Genomic DNA, 21,324 nt, shown 5'->3' with positions numbered 1-21,324 from the left:
GATCGAGCCCAGCATCAGGCTCCACTCTCAGAGCAGAGTGCTTGTCCCTCTCCTTCTGCTCCTCCCCCTGCTCACCCTCTCAGATAAATAAACAAACAAATAAATAAAATCTTGAAGACACAAAGAATGACTGGGAGGAAGTGGCCGGTTGTCCCTAGCCCACAGCTCCGTCCAGCCCTGGTTTCCGCCCAGCCAGCCTGCTCAGGCTCCTGGGCTCTCCCTGGCCCTGGTCACACCCCTTCCTCAGCTCCTCCAGTAGGGGCAGGAGAGGGCCCAGCCTTCCTCTCCTGGGCCAGCCTCTCAAGTGAGCAGCCCAGGGCTGATAAGAGCTCCGCAGCTGTCTCTCACACACCAGCCTGGGCCCACAGAGCCGCCAGCACCATGAAGGATGAGGTGGCCCTTCTGGCCACTGTCACTCTCCTGGGAGTCCTGCTGCAAGGTGAACTAGCTCCTGTTTGGGAGGTGGGGGAGGGGCCCTGGGGAGGTGCTGGGGGGCCCAGGACCGGGGAGGGGTGGACTCGCCCAGACTGCTGGGGCTGGAGCTTTTCTGGCCCCAGTGAAGGCTGAGAAGCTGGCACCATCCTCAGGGCCAGGGAAAGCCCTGGAGGGAGGTCTGTGGGGTGAGCCGTGAAACCCTGGGCCAGGACCAGGGCTGAGAGGGGTGCCTGACTGAGGCGATAGCCAGCCAAATAGAAAAAGGGTCCTGAGGAACAACTGAGAGAGGCATGCCTTGTGTGAGCAAGGGGGTGGCATAAAGAACACTGGAAGGAGGGCAGGGGCTTCCGGAGCGGGTGGGGCATCCAAGGCCTTAGGCTATTGATTCTGTGATGGGAGGCGCCAGAATGAAAGGCTGACCTGCCGGTGGGGCAGCCATGGGGCCCAGGGCAGCCCTCTCCCACTATCCTCTTTCTGGGAATCCCAGCAGGACCCAGCTCTGCCCTCTTCAAAGGCATCCTCTCTATGCTGGGATCACATGGAGCTGGACAGGGTTGGAACCTGTGCCCTGCCCTACCTACTCCACAAAGGTGCCCGGATGTTATCCTTATGGACTGTCCCTAGAGGACACATTCTCAGGCTGGATATTCTTGCCCCTTGGGGCACCGTCACTCCACACTGTCTGGGCTAGGACAAGGCACAGCCTGGGAAGGGGCCCTTCGGTGGGGGGGGGCCAGAGCACAGAGGCTGACTTGATCTGCTAGGCTAGCACGCTTGGCTCTTAGCCCCTCCTCAGTAGCCACAGGGCCCCCTCTAGGTCCTACACTGATGCACTGTTCCACAGCGCACTCGGGAGTAGACAGGTCTTCAGAGGGCCTGGCATCAAGAGCCCCAGGGCCCCTGGACTTGCTGGAAGACAACTAGCATTGGGGCTGTGTGTGTGTGTGTGTGTGTGTTTGTGTGTGTATGTTCAAGGCCTGGCCTGAGGCCAAGAGAAGGGCACCTGTGCACTTAGATCCTCTGGGTTTAGCCCACTCTCCACATCCACCCAAACTGGAATGGAGGGAGACAGAGCCCCACAGGCCCCCAGGGTTGGAGTAGAAGAGTCCCAGCAGCAACTGCCCTGGGGTAGGGGAGAGGATGTCTGTCAGATTTAGGTGGGGGTCCCAAACACCTGAACAGAGAAACTAAGGCAGGAGTCCATGCCAGTTTGGAGGCACAGTGATCCTGGCCTGAAGTAGGATCAACACCCCCCCCACACACACACTAGGCTCCGCAGGTGGGGACCAGGAACTGTAACCCCCAGGGTGTGTGCTCTCTTGCATCTGGAAGGATGAAGCCAACTCTGCCCTCCAGCCCTGATGATGGGACCCTCAAAGTCTAGGTGTCTATCTAGAGTGGGAGGTGGTCATTTGCCTGTGTTTTGCAAGTCAAAGTCAAAGGGTTTAGGAGCAAAGTCCAGAGCTTGCAGGCCCCTCCCAAGTCCAGGTGTACCCGCGACACTCCTCCTCCCCCTGGGTGGGGAGGGGGCGTGGGGGTGGGGGAACAGCGCCTCCGGCATCCGGGCCGGCCCCCTGCCCTTCCCCTTGAGCATCTTGGATACCAAAAGCCCAGAAACAAGGGGTGGGGGCCGGAGGTCCCCTCAGGTTGGACTTCACTTATGTTCCAGGAGGGCTTAAAGGGGAGTCGTGACAGGTCAGCACGCAGAGAGAGAGGAGAAAAGGTGGGACCTAGACGGACGGCGCGGGCCTCCGGGGCGGCGGACCTGACTCCCGCCCATCCTCGCCCCCAGCCTATTTCTCCCTGCAGGTGATCTCGGCGCGCAGAGCCTTCCGCGTGTCGCCGCCGCTTACCACGGGGCCGCCGGAGTTCGAGCGCGTCTACCGAGCCCAGTGAGGCGGGCGGGGAGGGGGAGGGGGAGAGGAGGGCGAGGGGGAGCGCGCGGGCGGGGAGGGGGACCAGGAGGCGGAGGGCGCGGGGCCGGGCAGCGGCGGGGCCCCAGCCCGGTCCCCGCCGGCGCCCTCACACCGCCCGTTCCCACCGCAGAGTGAACTGCAGCGAGTACTTCCCACTGTTCCTCGCCGCGCTCTGGGTCGCCGGCGTCTTCTTCCACGAAGGTCTGGGCTCGGGACAGACGCGCACACACCCCGGGGCCCCGGGCCGCGCGCCAGGCGGCTCACGTGGCCGCCCCGGCCCTCTCGCAGGCACGGCGGCCCTGTGCGGGTTGGTCTACCTTTTCGCGCGCCTCCGCTACTTCCAGGGCTACGCGCGCTCGGCGCAGCAAAGGTGAGGACCCTGCCGGGGATCCAGGCAGGTGGCGCGGGGCCCGGGCCTGGCGGGGGGGCGGGGTCTGGCCGGGGCGGGCCTGGCGGGGCCCGGGGGGCTGGGGGCTGGGGGCTGGGGGCTGGGGGCGGGCCGCCGCCGTCCGCCCCGCCCCCGCTGAGCGCCCCCCGCAGACTGACCCCGCTGTACGCGAGCGCGCGCGCGCTCTGGCTGCTGATGGCGCTGGCGGCGCTCGGCCTGCTCGTCCACTTCCTCCCCCGCGCGCTGCGCGCCGCGCTCCTCGGACGGCTCGGGACGCTGCTGCCCAGGGCCTGAGACGGAGGACGCCGGGTCGGAGGAACCGGAGAAGAGCCGGAGCTTCCAAGAGGACAGGGGAGGGTGCTCGTCCTATCCCAGTCCCCTATTAAAGTGCCGGTGACCGAACCCCGTGCGCAGTCTGGGTCGGAGGGACCGCGCAGCCCTGGGCCGCGGCGGGCTGCTGGGCTTCCCGGCAATGGGCCTCCCGGGGGCGGGGCTGCGGGAGAGGGGCCTCTCGGGCCCTGGGGACACACGCCGGCCCGCCGCCGCCCTTTCCGCGGGGCTCGCCCGCGGCCCCTCCCTGCGCCCAGCAGCTCGTCGCCTGTCCCCACCTCTGAGGCCTGCCTCCTCACTGTCTTCCAGCTGCCCCCTTCCTCGTCCCTGTCTTTCACAGCTGGCATCAGGGACGTTTTTGGGTCAGCGCTCGGTCCCTGGCGTTCAGCACGGTGTAATGTGCCGTGGGGGTAACGACCAGTGCCGTCAGTGTAGTTGGGACAGGCACTCTTGGGAAGCGTCTGGCTGCCTTGGGGGCCCAGACATGGGCAAGGCCTGCTGGCTGGACAGAGCGTCCCAGAGGAGGTGATTTTTTTTAGCCAAGTCGGCAGAGGAGAGGAGCTTTCCAGGCAGGGCAGCCACTCTCGGGCAGGTCCCAGGGTGGGCGGGAAATCCTAAAATGTGTCAGAGCCCCTCCGGGCGCTGCAGAGGGTTGGCGACCTCCGATGAGGGCAGGGCAGGGCAGGGCCCCGGACTCACAAAGCAGGAGGTCGGGGATGCCTTGGGTGTGGGAGGCGAAGGCTGAAGCAGGCAGTTGGGGCACGATGATAGGAGCTGGGGGGGCGTGTTTGGGGGGGCGGTCCTCAGTAAGCAGAGGCAGCTTTGGGTGCCCCACCTCAGATTCCACACCGCCTGCACCTTCGAGTCACCCACCCGGCGGCCTGGGCCTTCTGGTAAATGAGGACAAGGTGATGCAGAGCTGTGTGGAGGGCGGACGTGGCGGCGGGCATGGGTGGCACTGCCTGGCTCCTGCCTCGCTCCTGGCCTCCGCCTGCAGCCACAGCTCTCTCACACTTACTCTCTCCCAACACTTATGCTGGAGGCATGGACTTCATTAACCCTTTATTACAAGTCACACTCTTATAGAAGTATATGTGGACTTACGTGAAAAAATCAAATGTATCCAAGAATAAAAAACACAGCACATAAAGTAGTATATGCATTCCAGTGTTCGCGCCAGAGACAGTGGGCGCCCAGGAAAAAAGCTCTTCTAAAAAGGCCTGGCTTGATAGCTCAAGCCTGCCAGGGATGTGAATGGTTCCAGGGCCGCAAGGGCCGGCCTCAGGCACAGTGTGGGGGGCGCCTGCCTCCTCCCGCGGCCGGGCGGGGGGGTTGGGGGCAGCACCAGCTCCTGGGGCCTCCGGGCCAGCGGCGATCCCAGGCCTGCGGAGCGGGGTGCCGGGCAGGAGCCCTTGGGCTGGCCCTCCGGGGGCAGCAGCGACGACATCCCAGGTATCCCAGGGGGCTTCAGGGCCAGCCAAAGTGCACTCTCAGAAGCCCTCCACTTAGTCGGCCTTTTTCAGGAAGATCTAAAAGAGCAGGGCTTGGGGTCAGCAGAGGCCTCAGAGCTGAGCCACCATCTGGCTACTGGGAAGGGTTCCTGGACGCCCCCCCCTCCCCATCCTGGCTTACCTCGCTCAGAATGACCCACACTGGGGAGTCTGTCTGGATGGAGAGGCGCAGTGCTTCCAGGGGGCCAAAGGCAGGGTCCACCTCGCCCTCTGCCACACCCTTATAGAAGGAGCCTGAGGAAGGGAGGGCAGCACTGAGCCACTGCCCCCAGACCTCTGCTCGCCCTGCCTCCACTCCTCATGTCCACCTGCCTGCCCCCCACTCACCTATCTGGAGGTAGCCATCAGGGCTCCGAGGGTACCGCAGGGTGGCTGAGCGGCCCTCCTGCAGGGCCTCCTTGTCTGACTGGGGGTTCTGGGGACAAAACAGAGCGCTGAAGCCGTGGCTGGGGGAGGGGCAGGCCTTCCTACACACCCGCGCCCTGCTACACTTACGTCAAAGGGCAGCACCTCCACAGAGGTGTTGAAGAGCTTGTCCTCTGGGTGCTCAATGTTTCCACTGCGGAAGAAGAACCTGCGGCCAGACAGGCCGGTGAGCTGCTGCAGGGCTGGGGCACTGCCCTGGCACTGTCTAGCAGAGGAGAAGCCACACCTGGGCCAGGAGTGTAGCAGGTAGGCCCTGGGGAGGCTGGGTAGGGCTCAGGGGGTGTGCAAGGGGACGGGAGTGCTGGCCGACATCACACAGTTAACTGTGGGCACCACCTGACTTAGTGTTTACAAAGTACCTACCATCATGAAGCCTATTCTTCAGATAAGGACAGTGAGGTTAAGTGATTTGCTGGGGGTCAAAGAGGGCATGTGCAGGTCCAGAAATTGGTGGTGAGGCTTCTATCCTGGTGGCCACCCTGCCCCTCCCCCAAGGTGGACCCTAGGGGGTGCCGGCACTGACCGCTCAAGGCGCAGCGGTTGGAAGAAGCGGAAGCGGATGAAGTCCCCTGCGGCAGGCGTAAAGGCCCAGAAGAAATCCTCACGTAGGTAGGCCTTCTCCAGGGTGAAGTGCTGGTATGTCTTGAGGCTTGTGCTCACCTCGGCCGGTGGGTTCACATGCTCCTTCCTCAGTGCCTGCTTCCCAAAGTCCTTGTCCTGTGGCCAAGGAGATACAGCAGAGCTGGAGAGGGCCCCCCCAGACTTGCGCTGTCCACTCCGCACCCCCGGCACCCCACCGCAGCCCCAGCTCTGCCCACACCCAGGCAAGCCCAAGGATAGTATAGCCCACCTTCAGTTTCTGAATCTTGCCCGCCAGCGAGGAGTGCGTGCCCACGTGCTGGAAGAGGGAAGGCTTGAAGCGGATCCGCAGGTTGGCCTTCTGCCGGTCACAGTGCTTCTGCAGAGAGATTGTGACAGCCTAGGGCTCAGCTAGGCTGCTCTGCTGTCCCCTTATGTCAGGTGCCACATGGACACTGACATGGTCCATGCTGGAGGCTGCGTGCCCCCCCACCCTTTGTGCAGCCCAGGCTCACCGCATCCTTCTCGGGGTTGCAGACCTTCACCCACAGAATATGGTCCAGGAGCCAGTCAATGGGCTTGTCCCGGTAGAACATGAGGATGAATTCCACAATCAGGCTCAGGTCCAACGACTTAAACATCTTTCCTGGGGGTGGGAAAGGGTGCTGGGTGGGCCTACTGCTTCTTAATCTCTGGGGGCCCGGGCTGGGGTCACCAGGGAGGCTCCCAGTGCAAGCCCTACAGCCAGCTGCAGGCAGGTGCAGACACAAGGGTACAGAAGGAGGTGGTGAGCCCTGACATCTGGAAGCCAAGGGCAGCTGGACTGAGGAGCCCCGGTCAGGTCAGGGGCGTGGGGTGCTGGGTGGTGGGGTGGGGGGTGGCGTACCAATGAAGCCCAGCTGGGAGAACTCCAGGATCATCCAGTCCTCCGAGGGCTGCTGGAGAGCGAAGGTCTTCATGGTGCTCAGGTAGTTGGGCCTGGCTACAATGTCGTCCTCCAGCTGCACAGTGTGGGGTAGAAGGGGGCCTGGACTCAGCATGGGCACAGGGGCGTGGTAGGGCGGGGCTTACCACCAGCCCCAGCCAGGGTCCAGGTCTCTGGGGGGCAAGGCAAGGTCTCAGTGCTGACCTGCACGTAGTAGATGCCTTTGGACTGTGCGTACATCATGAGGAAGCAGTAATCGAGGTTCTGTTTGGTCCTCCACCTGTGGACCAGGGGCAGGGGCTCATGGGCTCGGACCCTTCCACCTCCAGTGTGGCTACCACAGAGGCCACGGATTGGGTCGGCCTCCCACCCCAACCCCATGCGGGGGTCCTCCGGTGGAGACATGGAGGTACTGCAAGGAAATGCCTGCCACTCAGGCACCAGCCAACCAGGTTCTCCACTCTGGTGGGCAGGTTGCGGAGGGAGGCACCTGGTCGGGTGTGGTGCTCCTACCTGACTCTCTCCTTGGGGTCCCCAAAGGACTCTCGGAGGCGGGAGAAGTCAGGGTAGAAGTGGGGGTCAGGGGAGATGACCTCCAGGAGCCCGGAATGGATCTCCGTGGGGAACCTGGGAACGGGGAAGGCCAGTGGGTGTGCAGCCTCCTGGCACTGCAGCTGGGGCAGGGCTGAGCTAGACAGAGCCTGTCCCTTTGGTAAGGCCCTCGGGGCAGCTATCACACAACACTGTGCCCACCCTGCTGAGGCACAGACGCTCCAGAAAGCTGGGCTGCCTCTACGCACCCACCCATTTTCAGCAAAGATGGGAAGCACCCTCTCCCACACTGGGAAAGCAGCATCACATAGGAGGAACCGGCACTTGCCTGCCCCACTAGCGAAGCCCCTGCCCCACCAGCTTTGGGTTGTGTGTGCGCCAGTACTCACAAGGCTTTGATGTTCTCTGTCACCACCGAGGTATACTGTGGGTCAGTCTGTGGGGAGACCAAGTGCCCTCCCTAAGCCTGGCTGTCACCCCCATTCGGCCTGGAAGAAGGGGCTGAGGGGATGGGTGCGGGCTCCAGAGGACCCCGTGCACTGCGGGCCCTGGGGTGGGGTGGCCCAGGTAACTGGCGTTTCCACCAGGGGACGCTGAATGGGACTTTCTCTCTAACTTGTCTTAAATTTGTGAATGAAACTGACAACTGAACTTTGAAGTTTCTTCCCCCTCCAGAATGCTACTCTGTTGTCCTTTCTCTTTCTTGCTATTTTTGTTCCGCGGTTCTCTGCAGGCTCTGACCTCTCCCCACCCCCTCCAGCCCCCGCGCCCCAGGCCACTCGCCTCGGCGATCAGCACCACGATGACCGAGTCCTCCTTCTCCTGCGGGCTCAGCTCCGAGATGAGCGAGTGCAGCGTGTCTGTCAGGTACGAGTGCACCTCGCGCCGCACACTGGGGATGCCCATCACTACCGACACTGCGGGGGTGGGGGGGGGAGAGCGCGTACTGCAGGACGCCGGGCCCGCCCCCGCCCCCGCCCCCGCCGGGCCGCGCCCCTACCTCCGGTGCGGCCCTGGCCCACACGCACGGCGGGCTGCAGGCTGCTTTCCTTGGCCAGCAGGTGCGGCAGGTGGTGGAAGACGGTGGGCAGGTGCAGCACGTGCTTGTGGGAGACGTTCCACGGCTTCAGTCTGGGATCCTCTGGGGTGGGGGCCCAGGAAGGGACGCGTCAGAGCGGGCGGCCGGCCGTCGGCCCCGCCTTCCCTGCCCCGGGCGCGGCGCCGGCGCTCACCAGTTAGGCGGCCCCAGGTGCGATTGCCCTCCCCCTCTCGCAGCGCCTGCCTCTCCGACACGGCCCTCTTGATCTCGTCCAGCACCAGGTTGAGCTCCTTGGAGCGCTTGAGGCTCTCCTGCTCGGCCGCATGCAGCCGGTCACGCAGCGCCAGGAACTCCCGCTGGTACACGTCCACCACATCGCCTGCGGGTGGTTGGTTCGCACGCTGTCACCAGGGGGCAGCCGAGCATTGCCCTACTGTCCCTTGAGTGTGCCAGCAGCACATTCTTGTGCCCATCTGTGCGATAGCCTATCTACATCTGTTCTTGTGCCTGCCCACATGCCAGCTAAGGGTGTGGGGGTGGTGGTGAGAGGTGGGTAGTGTACATAGGGTCAGTCTAAAGTCACAGTGACACCCGGGGGAAGGGGTAACTCTCCCCCTATCCTGTTCACCTTTGAGAAGACTTCTGGGGGAGGGCTACAGGATCACTTCCCGCCCCAAGTGGGGGAATCCTTAGACTGAATCTTTACCCAGTGGCTTCCAAAGACCCCTCTTGCTTCTTTCTGCTGTTTCTGCTCCTCCCAGGAGGTTGGATACCCAAGGTCCCAACCAGGGCAGGACCCAGCCCTTGCTCAAGAGGGTTCTTAGCTCCCTGCTTTCAGCCTCTACCCTTTGCTCCCCACCCATGTTCACAGAGGGCCCTCTGGGAATAACCCTCTCTGGAGGCTCTCATCCTGTCCTCCAAGTAGGACTGGGCCCCAGTGCCTATTCTGCTCCGGATTTTTGGTCTCACGGGCTGGCTGCTGTGGTTATGGCCTCCCAGTGCTCTGATGAGCAGATGAAACTGAGCAACTAGTCCCTGGTCATTCAGTGTGAGTCAGCAGTAGAGAGGGAACATGGCTCTGCTTGCAGACCTGCTCCTCCAGAGACCTGTATGCAAGCGCCTCCTGGAAGGGTCTGTGCACCATCCCAGGAGGACTGGTGTTAGAACCTCCAGACGCGCCCCAGCTGTGGGCATTAGGGGTGCAGGCAGGCCAGGAGCAGCACCAAGGTAGGGCTTCCTGACAGTGCTCAGGGATCCCCAGGGTGCCGGGCACCTGGCTCCTCTGGTCTGGCAGGAACCAGTGAGCAAGGAGACAAACAACATCCCCTCCCCTGCAGCCTATGCAGCTGGGTCACACGGGGCTGTGCACTTAAGGACCCTTCTAATCTTGCTTCTGCTCTATTTGCCATCCCAGACAACTGCTGGCTTTGCGGGGGCTGTCTCTTCTGCCTGGGAGCCCCCTTTCTCTTCTGGGTCTAATGAAAACCCACATAGCCTTCAAGGCTGTTTCAAAGTCTAGTTTTTAAGGCTAGAAAACCTTCCGGAACTCCCCTCTCATCTCAAGGCAGCTCTTCTGTTCCCTGATTCCCTGGTGGGGTCCCAGCCCTCAGAATGCCCTGGGATAGTGCTGCCACCAAAGGTCATGACCAAGGCAAAGTTCTGTCATTTCAGGATTACATTCCCCCTTAAGCTGCAGGGGCAGAGGTCTAAGTGCTAAATCCTAGAGGAAGAGGAAGAGGAGGAGGTGGGGGGTTGGGGAGGGGTGGGGAGGTGAGCCAAGTAAACCCTCCCTGAGACACTCCATACTCTTCTGCTGGCCCCACAGGGACAGCCCTGCAGGGGGAGGGAGGGGAGAGTTGGGTTACAAGATCTGTGAGGCTCTGTGCTGCTGGGTTCAGTGGCCAGGTTACCCTGGAAACCTGACCCCTTGAACAGGAGCCAGCCACCCCAACAAACACTCTCCCACCCCGGCCCAGAGTTGGGGCCGCCCCACAGGGAACAGAGACTGGAGGTGCCGAGGCCCCCAGGAGGGAGTTCAGGGCTGCTCTGTTTCATGGGGGAGGCTGGAGGCCCCACTCCTCTCTGACTGCGGCCCCACCCTGGCCTTCTCTGTTATGTAGGCTGAGCTCTGTTTAACCTGCACCTGCCTGGGCAACAAGCCAGGTGGGCAGGAGTGAGCACCTGAGTCTCCCTTGGCCACCGAGGCCTGAGCACAGCTGGCTTCCTACCATGGCCGCCGTTCCTAGGGGCCTCCCGCAACCCAGGGCCGGAGCTTCCTCTGTTTACCAGGAGGTGATAGGCCCTGGCTCCCTGCCCACACCAACTCTAATGTCACTTCCCTCAACACTGCAGGCCCTGTTCCTCGGCAGCCCACCCCCACTCCCACCCTGCCTGCAAGGTCCCTGGCCTGACCACTGTCCTTGACTTCTCTGGTCCTGGGTCCCCTCTGTCCTTGCCTGTCAAAGCCAGAAACTCAAGCTCTGTGCCTGCCTTCCAGTGGGCTCAGCCTTATGTGCCAGGGCTCCGCCAAGCCATCCTGGCATCCCCACAACCTTTTTGGTCTGGGTGGCTGACGTGCTGAACAGGCTGGGGGGGATGCACAGCTCAAGGGATGGGAGGGGCAAAAGCCTAGGGAGCCCCTGGCCTCTGGGAGGGCAGGAAAGAAGTTCCTGGCAGCAAGGGCTGAGGGCACTTTGACCTCTCCTTCCCTCTCTACCTTCCTAGCCCAGGGAAGGAGGGTGGAGGGCCTGGCCCAGGTGCAGCTGGCCCTGGAGAAGGACTGGGCTGTGGCCCCGATCGTGGCACCTCTCTCACCACTCCCCCCACCCGAAGGCAGGCAGAGTAATCAGGACACCTGAGGCCCACGGACTACAGTCATCTCCCTGGTTCCCTCTTGATTGAAAAAACAGACTCACAGAGCCAAGCTGGGCACAGACCATGTGCCAGGTACCTAAGGAAGGGGAAAGGGGCTCAGAGGGGTCCAGGCAGGTGCCCGGTCCAGTGAAGGTATGGGGTGAACCTGTAGGCAGGGTGGGGGTTCAGAGAGGGGCAGGTGTTCCTTTCCTCTCCAGACCTTACCACCACCCCACAACTGTGTTTGCTGGACTCCAGGCTGCTGGGCTGTGGGGGAGGGTGGAGGCTGGCCGGCCCCACAGTCTGCTGTTCTCTCTGGGGATGGGGATGGGTCTTCAGCAGGTGCTTGGCTGAGGGCTACAGTCGGAGCACTAGTGGGGCTGTTGCACAGGTCTGGTTAAGGCTGGATATGAAAGTGGGCCCCAAACCTGGGTCCTGGGTCCTGGGTCCAGCTTGCCAAGGCCTCTATGTCCTTTCTGGTCCTTGGCCCTGGGCTTCCGGGAAGCCACCTGCTCCTGCTGTCTGCTTCCTCTTTGGCTCCCAGCCCACCTTTCTTACAGATCTGAATTCCTCTGCCCTTCCCCTAAGTACTGGTGCCTGCACCGACCCTAGCCTAGACCCCACACCCACTGCGGCTGGAAGCTGTGGTCAAGTCTGGCCTCAGACTGGCTCAGTCTGGCTTTCCCACACACATTTGTCTACATGCACAAATGAGAAAGGTTTGCCTAAGAGCCCAGATTCAGGCTTTTCAGGAGGCCTCCAGAGACCTGACCTTACTGGGGTCTCCTAAAACACTGATAGCTCTTGACAAGGAAGTGCCATGCCACCCCCTCGCCATGACTCACAGGCTCTTAGGCTTCTGTGAGGACCCCTGCAACCAAGCCCCGCGCCTCTTTGGCGGGGGTGCTCTTCTACTCCCCAGGCCCTTGGAGTGCCAGCCTCCTGGATGACCCCCCTCAGAGACAGGGAGCCTCCGAGGCTCCCAGCTGGAGCCTCTGGTACCCACCCTCCCTCTGCTGCTCCTGGAGATCAGTTCCCTGTGGCCAGCCAGGCTCCCAAAGAAGGGGTTGTGGTGGGGGTCCCTGCACTGCAACTCTTGATGTCAGGCTGAGGGCACGTGACTGTTGTACGAGGCCGAACCACAGTGGCGTGGCTGAGGACAGGGTGCAAGGGCTCATCACCCACCCACAAGCAGACTGGCGTGCCATAGCCCATTAGATCTAGCCCCACCTTGGCCTCCATGCCCGTCTGCTTACGGGGCTACTCTCCCAAAAGTCCAAAATGCCATCCTCCTGGTGACACACCCACATCCAGAGAACTCTGCCCAGGTGACACACCCTACTTACAGACCCACAGAGAACTCTGGCCCAGCCATGCACTTCCTGTGCCAAGCCCTAGGGATCTCCCCTCAGGGCCTCTGGAGCCCTAAGACCCCAACCCAAACAGGTTGGTAGACTGCAGCAGGCTGGGCTGGTCAGGCAGGAGACAGGTGGGGGCTGTTGGGGCTTGGAGGGTCCAGAAGATTCCAGATCCCTCCTCAGTCTTTCCTCCTCCAGCTCCATTTAGCATGGGGTTGGGGATAAGGGAAGCAGGAGGTAGGAGGGAGGCAGAGGGTCAGCTGGCCTCAGCCTGATCCTGCTTGGACCTCCTGCAGGAAGGCCAGGAGGCAGGAAGGAAGCAGCTCTTCCCGGAGGCTCTTATGCTACATGTAGGCCGGGTGGACAAGGCCTGTGAGGGCCTCCTCACCCTCCACCAGGGCCCCACTCAGCCCCAGCCATCCCAACCAACCCCAAGCAACTCCAGCCAGGGCTGTGGCCTGCCCCCACCCCTGCCCCAAGTGTGCTGACCAAGCTCAGAGGGCTTTGGTGGTGGACTGGCCAGCCTACCCAAACTTCAGGTGGGGGGTGGAGTTTGACGGGACCACACAAAATAAGTTATCCGGGAGCCGGGGCTGCGCTGGCTCCTCATGAGGCTCGTCAGAGGAAGGCTTCTCCAGCACCCAGGTCCTGGCAGAGGAATCCTGGGGCCAGATGTCCTGGAGGAGGGCTGCGGGGGCGCAGGGAGCAGTCCGCCACAGTGGGCTGGGGGTGGAGAGCTGGGTGGGCTGGGGAGTGCTGCCTGGACGTGGCTGCCCCCACACACCCGTTTCAGGGACGCTGTACCTGCTCCTCTCCAGGTGCCTGGAGAAGGGACCCCTGGGGACCACCTGGCCACAGCCATCTCTTGACCTTGTGTAAACTCAAGGTCCCCCAGCTGAGCAGCGGGAGAGCCCAGCCCCAGCGTCGCGCGCGACCGTCGTCCCGCAGGCGGGTCCCGGGGTCCCGAGCGTCCCACTGGGCCCCCGCTGACGGCTCGGCGCGGCCCGGCCCAGGCCAGAGGAGAACGTCGCTATTCCGGCAGCAAACAAGTGGGGGCGAGGATGGGAGGGGCGTCCCCCGCGCGCCCGGGCGGGGAAGGGGCGCCTGCGTCGGCTTCCGGCCGCCTCCCGCGGCCACGGGCCGGACCCCGCTCCGGCCGCCGGCGCCCAGGTGAGCCCAGGTGTGGACGCGGCGCGGGGCCGGGGGAGGGGCGCGCTCACCTTTCTGGCCGCCGAGCGCCGCGTACCAGGAGAGCGAGAGGAAGGCGCACAGGCAGAAGAGCAGCAGCGTCAGGAAGGTGCCATTGCGGAGCCTCATCTCCTCGGGTGCGCGGCGGGCGCCGGCGGGGCCGAGGCCGCATGGCCCGGGGAAGCGGGGCCGGGGCGCGGGGACCGGGAGGCGGCGGGGGCCCCGGCCCCGGGGCGGGGAGGAGCTGGGGGCCCGGGGCCGGGCGGGGGCGCGGGGCAGGCGGCGCGGGCGGCCTCGGCGGGGCGGCGGGGCGGCGGGGCGGCGGGGCCGAGCCGGGCTGGGCAGGGCTGGGCAGGGCTGGGCTGGGCTGGGCTGGGCGGCGAGAGCCGCGGCCCGGCCTGGATCCGGGGCCGCCGCGGAGTCGGCAACGCAGGGCGGGGCGGCCCGGATTTAAAGGGGCCGCGTCACCCGCTGCCTCCACCAGCACCGCGAGGGGGCGGGGCGCGGCCCGGGCACCGTGGCCCCCGCGTGGGCGAGCGCGGGAGGGCTGCGGAGAGGCGGCCCCCTCCCCACCCCGGACCCCGGCTTCTCAAGCCCCTCATCAGGACCCACCTCCCCCTACCTCCGGCGGCGACCCCGCTCCGGCGCTCGCCGGGACCCTCGGGCCCCGCCCCCGGGCCTAGGCCGGGCGGGGGGGCAGGTGCGGCGGGGGCTGGCGGCGCCCCGCCTGGGGAGGCCGGCCCCGGCCCCCTGCCCGCCCCACGCCCCGGGCGCTGGCGCTTCCGCTTCCTGGGCCGGCCTCCGGTCGGCGGGGTGCAGGTGCGCCGGGCTCGGGAGGCGCTCCTGCCGCGCAGGGTACGGACAGCGGGTCGTTTTCAGGAGCCAGAGAGCCGCTGCGACGTGGTGTTGGGCACAGTGACCGGCCCAGGCTGTGGACCGGGGCTGGCTGCCGGGGTGATGGCGCTGGTGGGCGGGAGGCAGGGGCACCCCGAACGGCGCAGCGCCTCTCCCCTCACTGCGGGGCGCCGACGCCTCCGTTCTTTCCCCTAGCCTCTGGGAAACCGACGGGGTACGAACAATAACGGATTCATCCCACCGAGGGTCAGGGCAGACCTTTGGGGAGCGCCCTTGCAGGGTTCCTGAGAGTCCCGGCTCCGGGCCCTGCCTGCAAGCTCCGCCCCCTGGGGGAGGCTGAGGCTGGGGCCGGGGAGGGGTTTCTGACTGGGAGTCACTGGGGGTTTCGGTTCCAGCCCAGGTCCACACCTGGGGACAGGCTGTGCTCCCAGGAGCACGGTAGGGTCTGGGCATCAGCGTCTGCGGGGGTATTTCTGCCAGGGGCAGGTGAGGCAGGGCCCCCGGCTGCTTCAGGACTTCATCCTGGGGCCTGATGGAATGACCGGCCTCCATTCTCCGGCAGGCGGGAATCCAACACTGACACAGGTACCACTCACTCTCTCTCTCTCTCTAAAAGATTTAATTAATTAATTAATTAATTAATTAATCAATTATGAAACACAACAGAGAGAGGCAGAGACACAGGCAGAGGGAGAAGCAGGCTCCATGCAGGGAGCCCAGGAACACGATCTGAGAGATCTGAGCCGGAGGCAGACACCTGACCACTGAGCCACCCAGGCGCCCTAACCACTCTCTCTACTTGGAATGAACTTTATTATTTTAAAAGTTTTCTTTTAGAGAGGGGGAAGAAGGGGTAGAGGGAGAGGGAGAGAATCTCAAGCAGAGTCCTCCCGGAGTCTAGAGCCCGACTCCTGGGGGGAGAAGGGGTTGATCCCAGGATGCTGAGATCATGACCTGAGCCCAAACCAAGAGTCTTTCACTTAATCTACTGAGCCACCAATCCACCCCCTAATGAACTTGATGAACTGACACCAGGCCTTGTTGAAGTGTTCTGAAGGAAACTTATGTTCCTGTGTATTCCTTTACAAGACATCTTCTGTTTGTGGCCAGAGATGATGGTTTTTCATCTGGACTGTGATACAGAGGGTTTACATTTTTTTCATTTTACATGTGTCTGTAATCTTATAAGTGAGTTAAGGAAAACTATTAAAGCAATAAAAATTAAAGAGATGGCTTGTCTGCGACAGAAGTTTAGGAAACTTATCTGAGTCCCCTCCCACCGGTGCTCTGGCTTTGCGGATGGAGGAACTGGAATTAAGGAGGCCCTGGATGGGGGCAGAATCCTGAAGATTGCAAGGCCTCTATCAGGAATGGGACTATCCAGACCATGGTGGGGGGCCTTGGGAAGTGTGAGATCTGGAGTGAAGGGGAGCAGAGACTGCCTGGAGGGTGTAGGCTGGACAGGGCCACACGCCCAAGCAGATGGCTGTGGCTCGGCAGCCATGGGGTCCCGGCTATGGCCTTTGAGGGCAATCTCTCCAGACCCCCCCAGCCAAGCTGCCCGTCTGTACCTCCTCCCCACTGTCCCATCAGAACCTCAGGAGGGGGTCCTCTGGGCCACATACTCATGCAGGGGCAGAGTGGGCACCCACCCATGCCTGAATGTCCTGCCGGACATTGTGCTTTGAGGAAGAGAAATCCCCGAGGAAAGCTGCTGCTGCCCCCAGAAGGGGGCTGGAAGTGGGGCTCTTTTCATATGGAAAGAGCAGAAGCCTAAGGGGCCTGCAGAAGTGACAGTGGGGGGGGGGGCAGTTCCTTAATTCCTGCATTTATTGGTTCCTTCATTCCACCCACTGTTGTTGGGGAGGGGGGGCTTGGTCCTCCTGAGTGGGGGCTTTGGCCTGACCCTCAGAGTAGCTGCTGCACCCCCAGTTTTATCCTCTGGAACAGGGACAGTAGCTGCTGGGCACCTGTGCAGTTTTTTAAAGCTCTTTAGTTCTTCATAGACTGTCTGCAGCCAGACCCCCTCCAGGCCCTTTTAGGCCTAGCGATAGCACCTGCTCAACCAAGGGTTCAGCTTCTTTGCTTGGGGACAGCAAGCAACTCTGATCCCCACCCAGGATAGAGCATGGAGCCAATGGGCCTTCTCCCCAGACCCATTGGGCGCTTCTTCCTTTGTTCTTGCTTCCTACAGAATGAAAATGTCCTCGTGTTGGGATCACAGCCCTCAGCCCACTTTACCTTCCTGGAGATTTTCTGGGATGGCCCTTGGTGGTGGTTGGTCCTTTCATCCTTTACTGGGCTGCTGCTGCTGCTTTTTCTCTCTTTCTCTTTTATTTAAGATTTTATTTATTTATTTGAGAGAGCACAAGCAGCGGGGAGAGGCAGAGGCAGAGGGAGAAGGAAAAGCAAGCTCCGAGGTGAGCAGGGAGCCCAATGTGGGGCTTGATCCCAGGACCCCGGGATCATGACCTGAGCCAAAGGCAGACACTTAACCGACTGAGCCACTCAGGTCCTGCTTTACTGGGCTTCTTAACCTGTGGTCAGCGACTCAGAATTGGAGAGGTCTAGGAGTTAAGATGAGAAAGGAAAAAAAATTCATCTTTATTTTTACTAATCTGTAACTGAAACTTGGTGGTTCCTTCAATTATGAACAGAGGCAGCAAAGTCCAGCAGAGTTAGCGATACTTGTTACCATCACACAGAAACCACAAGGATTTTCATGCTACAGCATTGCAAACACCTCCAAATAGCAGTGACATGCTTCTACTTGGCGATTCTGGTGTTTATTAGTCCTGCCTCTCTATATTATAAGTGAATGAGTTAATAAAGAACCACAGGTGGGGTGCTGGCTCAGTTGGTAGAGCATGCAACGCTTTTATTTATTTTTTTTAAAGATTTTATTTATTTATTTATTCATGAGAGACATAGAGAGGCAGAGACACAGAGGGAGAAGCAGGCTCCCTGTAGGGAGCCCTATGTGGGACTTGATCTTGGAACCCCGGGTTCATGACCTGAGGCAAAGGCAGATGGTCAACCACAAAGCCACCCAGGTGCCCCTAGAACATGTAACTCTTGATCTCAGGGTCATGAGTTCAAGCCCCACACTGGGTGTAGGCTTACTTAAAAAAAAAAAAAAAAAGGGGATCCCTGGGTGGCGCAGCGGTTTAGCGCCTGCCTTTGGCCCAGGGCGCGATCCTGGAGACCCGGGATCGAATCCCACGTCGGGCTCCCGGTGCATGGAGCCTGCTTCTCCCTCTGCCTGTGTCTCTGCCTCTCTCTCTCTCTCTCTCTGTGTGACTATCATAAATAAATTAAAAAAAAAAAAAAAAAAAAAGGATTACAGGGGCTTGTTGCAAATTTATGTTTTTTTGTTTTTTATATATTTCTTATTTTTTTATAGATTCGTTTTTCTTAATTTTTATTTATTTACGATAGTCACACAGAGAGAGAGAGAGGCAGAGACATAGGCAGAGGGAGAAGCAGGCTCCATGCACCGGGAGCCCGACGCGGGATTCGATCCCGGGTCTCCAGGATCACACCCTGGGCCAAAGGCAGGCGCTAAACCGCTGCACCACCCAGGGATCCCTATTTCTTATTTTTTAAGTAGGCCCCATGCCCAGCGTCGGGCTTGAATGCAGGACCCTGAGATCAAGGGTTGCATCCTGTGCAGACTGAGCCAGTTCCTCAGCTGTGATTCTTTATTTACTCATTTGTGTTTTTATATTTTCATATTTGCATTTCAATATTAGTACTCCTTTTGTAATGCAATATATTGTATTTTAAGCATTTCAAAACATGGTTCTAACCAAAATCTTTTGTCTTTTCCAGATGCTAAAGGAATCCCCACCCCTGTGAGAGTTTGGAAGTCTTGCCCCAAGCCTCAGCTGGCCCTTCTTTCCTTGGATGCCTCATTTCCATTTTCATTCATAACAAATGATCTGAAGTTCACCACGTGCCAGACAAGCTTGAGTTACCAGTGACGGGGATGCACGTGTGCCGACATCTACCTGGTCTCTGCCCTGCCACAGTCTGTCCCGGCCACTCTACTCAGTGCTAGAAAGGTCCATGGAGCTCAAAAAGCTTAAAGTGGGTGGGGGGAGGATTACCTTGTCCAGAGATAGTGGGCTTCCCTGGGAAGATGGGGTTATTAATATGACCCAGGGAGAAGGAGTTGCCTCAGCAAAGGTCACCAGCTGGATCAGCATATGCAAATGCCGCTGTGGAAGGAGTCCCCAGGCAGGCCTGGCTACAGCTCAGTGAGAGAAGGGGCAGGGGGCAGACAGGAGCAGAGCAGAGCAGTGGGACCTTGCACACCTTGTCAGGAATTGGGGTTTTTACCCTCAGAGCTGTGGGGAACATCCAGAACATGTCAGGGCGCCATGGGATTGAGACAGTCATACCTACATTTTGAAATGATTCCCGACAGCAGGCAGGGATGAGGGACTGGAGAGAGAGAAAGAGAGGAAGCAGGGGAGGAGGCAGCAGCTGTTGTAGGTGAAGGAGTCCAGAATACATCACTGTAGCCTGGAAATCATTTTGGGCCGGAAGCATTTGAAAATGGGCTTTTCCTTGAACTGCCTTTTCTGCCTAAAAGCAAGGCCTCCCCAAATAACTCAATTGTCCTAAAATCTGCTCCAGATTGGCTTTTATCACCTGATAAATCCATTGTCACAAAAGCATCAATAATATCTCATCTAGGGCAGCCCGGGTGGCTCAGAGGTTTAGCACCACCTTCGGCCTAGGGTGTGATCCTGGAGACCCTGGATCCAGTCCCATGTCGGGCTCCCTGCGTGGAGCCTGCTTCTCTCTCTGCCTGTGTCTCTGCCTCTCTCTCAGTCTGTGTCTCTCATAAATAAATAAATAAATCTTTAAAAAAGTAATAATAATATCTCTCATCTATTCTGAGGGCCCATTTATCTTTTCTAAAAGTCATTTGTTGGGCAGCCCAGGTGGCGCAGCGGTTTAGTGCCACCTGCAGCCCGGGGTGTGATGCTGGAGACCCGGGATCGAGTCCCACATCAGGTTCCCTGCATGGAGCCTGCTTCTCCCTCTGCCTGTGTCTCTGTCTCTGCCTGTCTCTCTCTCTCTCTCTTCTCTCTATGAATAAATAAATAAATAATCTTTCAAAAAAGTCATTTGTCTTCCTTGGAAGTACCTTCTCCTCTGCTTCCCCTGGTAAGTTGGTATATAAGCCCCCAAATTCTAACTGCCTAGTACTTGAATAAAAATCTGTCTTTTCTCTTGCTCACCTGGTCAATTTAATTCACAGGCCCTAGTTACAGAACCTAAAAGTTTTCCATTCTGTCCTGATGTAGGCATCTGGGAGAGACATGGTCTGGGATGGGGGGCAGAGGGTTGGAGATGGGAAGTAGATAGGTTCAGGACAACCATTAGGGGATTGTATATCATTGAGGTTGAGAGCATGGATGGGAGAGGCAGCCTGCCTGGGTTTGGAATTCTGGGTCCACCACTATGTGACACAGCTGTTGTGACTTTGGGCAAGTTACTTAATCTTTTCTGTGCTTATTTCCCTGGGGTGTAAAATGGGGATAATAGGGTAGGCTTAATAACCCCAAAGTTCTAGGGATCCCTGGGTGGCGCAGCGGTTTGGCGCCTGCCTTTGGCCCAGGGCGCGATCCTGGAGACCCGGGATCGAATCCCACGTCGGGCTCCCGGTGCATGGAGCCTGCTTCTCCCTCTGCCTGTGTCTCTGCCTCTCTCTCTCTCTCTCTCTCTCTCTCTCTCTCTCTGTGACTATCATAAAAAAATTAAAAAAAAAATAACCCCAAAGTTCTATGATTTAGTAAAGGTATATTTCTCAAAGCCACCTATCTCTCAAGGGTCATCTGGGAACTCTGCTCCTGGTATTTCCTGCTCAGGTTTCAGGTGTGTAACCATCTAAACATTACAGGCTTCCCTGGACAGGGAGGGAGAGCTCTAGAAATTCTGGCCCTGGTAAATAAATAAATGCTCTGGCATGTAAGTGATGCATGGCTCTTCTCTGAGGTCCTGGGCTGGAATAAATCACATGATGTTGCCTCAGGGGAGTGGGTGAGTTAATATATATAAAATATTCAGAATACTTCCTGGCATAAGAGAAGCACTGTGCGAGTATTTTTCCTGTTCTTATCAGGACGTAAAATCAACAGGAACTGCTGGTGGTCTGAGGGCACCCCAGGTTGCCAGCCTGCATTGTTGAGTGTCATTGCCATTGGGAGCCCTGGGGCAGGCACGGGGCGTGGTGGTTTAGTACCCTTGGAGACAACTGACCAGGACCCAGATAGGCTGGTTTAAGACATCTTGTGACACAGTGTCGGGCCTGCCGGGATCTGGCAGCTCGGAGGCCGAGGTCAGGATCGGCGACCAGCTTGGGTTACAGCCCAGCCCTGACCCAGGGTGCTCCGGAGCTCTGGCTGGCCTAACTTGGTTCATATACCTCGGGCACCCGGCCCTCGGTGCTGGAAAGAAATGAATCCTTAAAGGAGCATTTCCATCCAGAAAAATGGGTAGAAATTGGGAATGCATTTAAAATGCACGAGGGAGGGCTATAAACTTCCTTCTGGGGAATCCCTGGGTGGCGCAGCGGTTTGGCGCCTGCCTTTGGCCCAGGGCGGGATCCTGGAGACCCGGGATCGAATCCCACGTCGGGCTCCCGGTGCATGGAGCCTGCTTCTCCCTCTGCCTGTGTCTCTGCCTCTCTCTCTCTCTCTCTCTCTCTCTCTGTGAGACTATCATAAATAAATAAAAATTTATAAAAAAAAAAAAACAACTTCCTTCTGTCACCCGAACTCTTGTCAAGGAGAACTTCAGTGCCCCCCATTGGCTTCCAGAATGGAAGCCCCCATTGGCAGACCCCAAGAGTGGGGAGTGTGGGTCCTTACAGCCCAGGGAGGGGGGTGGGCTATATCTTGTCAGTATCTGCGAACACTCCCGATCAAATTCTTCCCACCAGACATGCTTTAATCA

General features: G+C 59.8%; 2 protein-coding genes and 1 long non-coding RNA gene across 7 annotated transcripts; 2 read left to right on the top strand and 1 right to left on the bottom strand.

Annotated features, from left to right (window-relative positions):
* Nucleotides 1-239: 239 nt before the first annotated feature.
* LTC4S (leukotriene C4 synthase) lies at nt 240-7,930 on the top strand. 5 transcript variants are annotated; one of them, XM_038551756.1, is made up of 5 exons: nt 245-439; nt 2,228-2,327; nt 2,482-2,552; nt 2,640-2,721; nt 2,892-3,141. In XM_038551756.1, the coding sequence occupies exons 1-5, from the start codon at nt 382-384 to the stop codon at nt 3,031-3,033; spliced, it is 453 nt and encodes a 150-aa protein (XP_038407684.1). In that variant the 5' UTR covers nt 245-381; the 3' UTR covers nt 3,034-3,141. The 5 variants fall into 5 exon arrangements, with proteins under 5 accessions (XP_038407683.1, XP_038407681.1, XP_038407686.1 ...); XM_038551755.1 differs by having other exon boundaries at nt 240-439; nt 2,245-2,327; nt 2,482-2,721; XM_038551753.1 differs by having other exon boundaries at nt 240-439; nt 2,482-2,721.
* MGAT4B (alpha-1,3-mannosyl-glycoprotein 4-beta-N-acetylglucosaminyltransferase B) lies at nt 4,119-13,698 on the bottom strand. The gene is made up of 15 exons (XM_038551742.1): nt 13,533-13,698; nt 8,295-8,480; nt 8,063-8,203; nt 7,846-7,979; nt 7,452-7,498; nt 7,024-7,137; nt 6,715-6,790; nt 6,472-6,586; nt 6,101-6,231; nt 5,857-5,964; nt 5,530-5,723; nt 5,076-5,154; nt 4,908-4,995; nt 4,702-4,814; nt 4,119-4,598 (listed from the first exon to the last, which is right to left on the bottom strand). The coding sequence occupies exons 1-15, from the start codon at nt 13,627-13,629 to the stop codon at nt 4,575-4,577; spliced, it is 1,647 nt and encodes a 548-aa protein (XP_038407670.1). The 5' UTR covers nt 13,630-13,698; the 3' UTR covers nt 4,119-4,574.
* Nucleotides 13,699-14,268: 570 nt separating this feature from the next.
* Nucleotides 14,269-19,601, top strand: LOC119876788. The gene is made up of 2 exons (XR_005366488.1): nt 14,269-14,940; nt 18,187-19,601. It is a non-coding gene; the product is annotated as an uncharacterized LOC119876788 (long non-coding RNA).
* Nucleotides 19,602-21,324: the final 1,723 nt, after the last annotated feature.

This window comes from Canis lupus, chromosome 11 (assembly GCF_011100685.1).
Source record: "Canis lupus familiaris isolate Mischka breed German Shepherd chromosome 11, alternate assembly UU_Cfam_GSD_1.0, whole genome shotgun sequence".
Classification (NCBI taxonomy): Eukaryota; Metazoa; Chordata; class Mammalia; order Carnivora; family Canidae; genus Canis; species Canis lupus.
This window is presented reverse-complemented; position numbering and strand designations above follow the sequence as displayed.

Bases quoted from the DNA above. Each gene is read 5' to 3' on its own strand.
- LTC4S (XM_038551753.1), top strand. From the start codon at position 382: ATGAAGGATGAGGTGGCCCTTCTGGCCACTGTCACTCTCCTGGGAGTC. The intron at 440-2,227 runs GTGAACTAGCTC...CCTCGCCCCCAG, and splicing joins CCTGGGAGTCCTGCTGCAAG to CCTATTTCTCCCTGCAGGTG. The intron at 2,722-2,891 runs GTGAGGACCCTG...CGCCCCCCGCAG, and splicing joins GCGCGCTCGGCGCAGCAAAG to ACTGACCCCGCTGTACGCGA.
- MGAT4B (XM_038551742.1), bottom strand. From the start codon at position 13,629: ATGAGGCTCCGCAATGGCACCTTCCTGACGCTGCTGCTCTTCTGCCTG. The intron at 7,499-7,845 runs GCGAGTGGCCTG...GTCTCCCCACAG, and splicing joins TCGTGGTGCTGATCGCCGAG to ACTGACCCACAGTATACCTC. The intron at 4,815-4,907 runs GTGAGTGGGGGG...TCCCTTCCTCAG, and splicing joins TGATGGCTACCTCCAGATAG to GCTCCTTCTATAAGGGTGTG.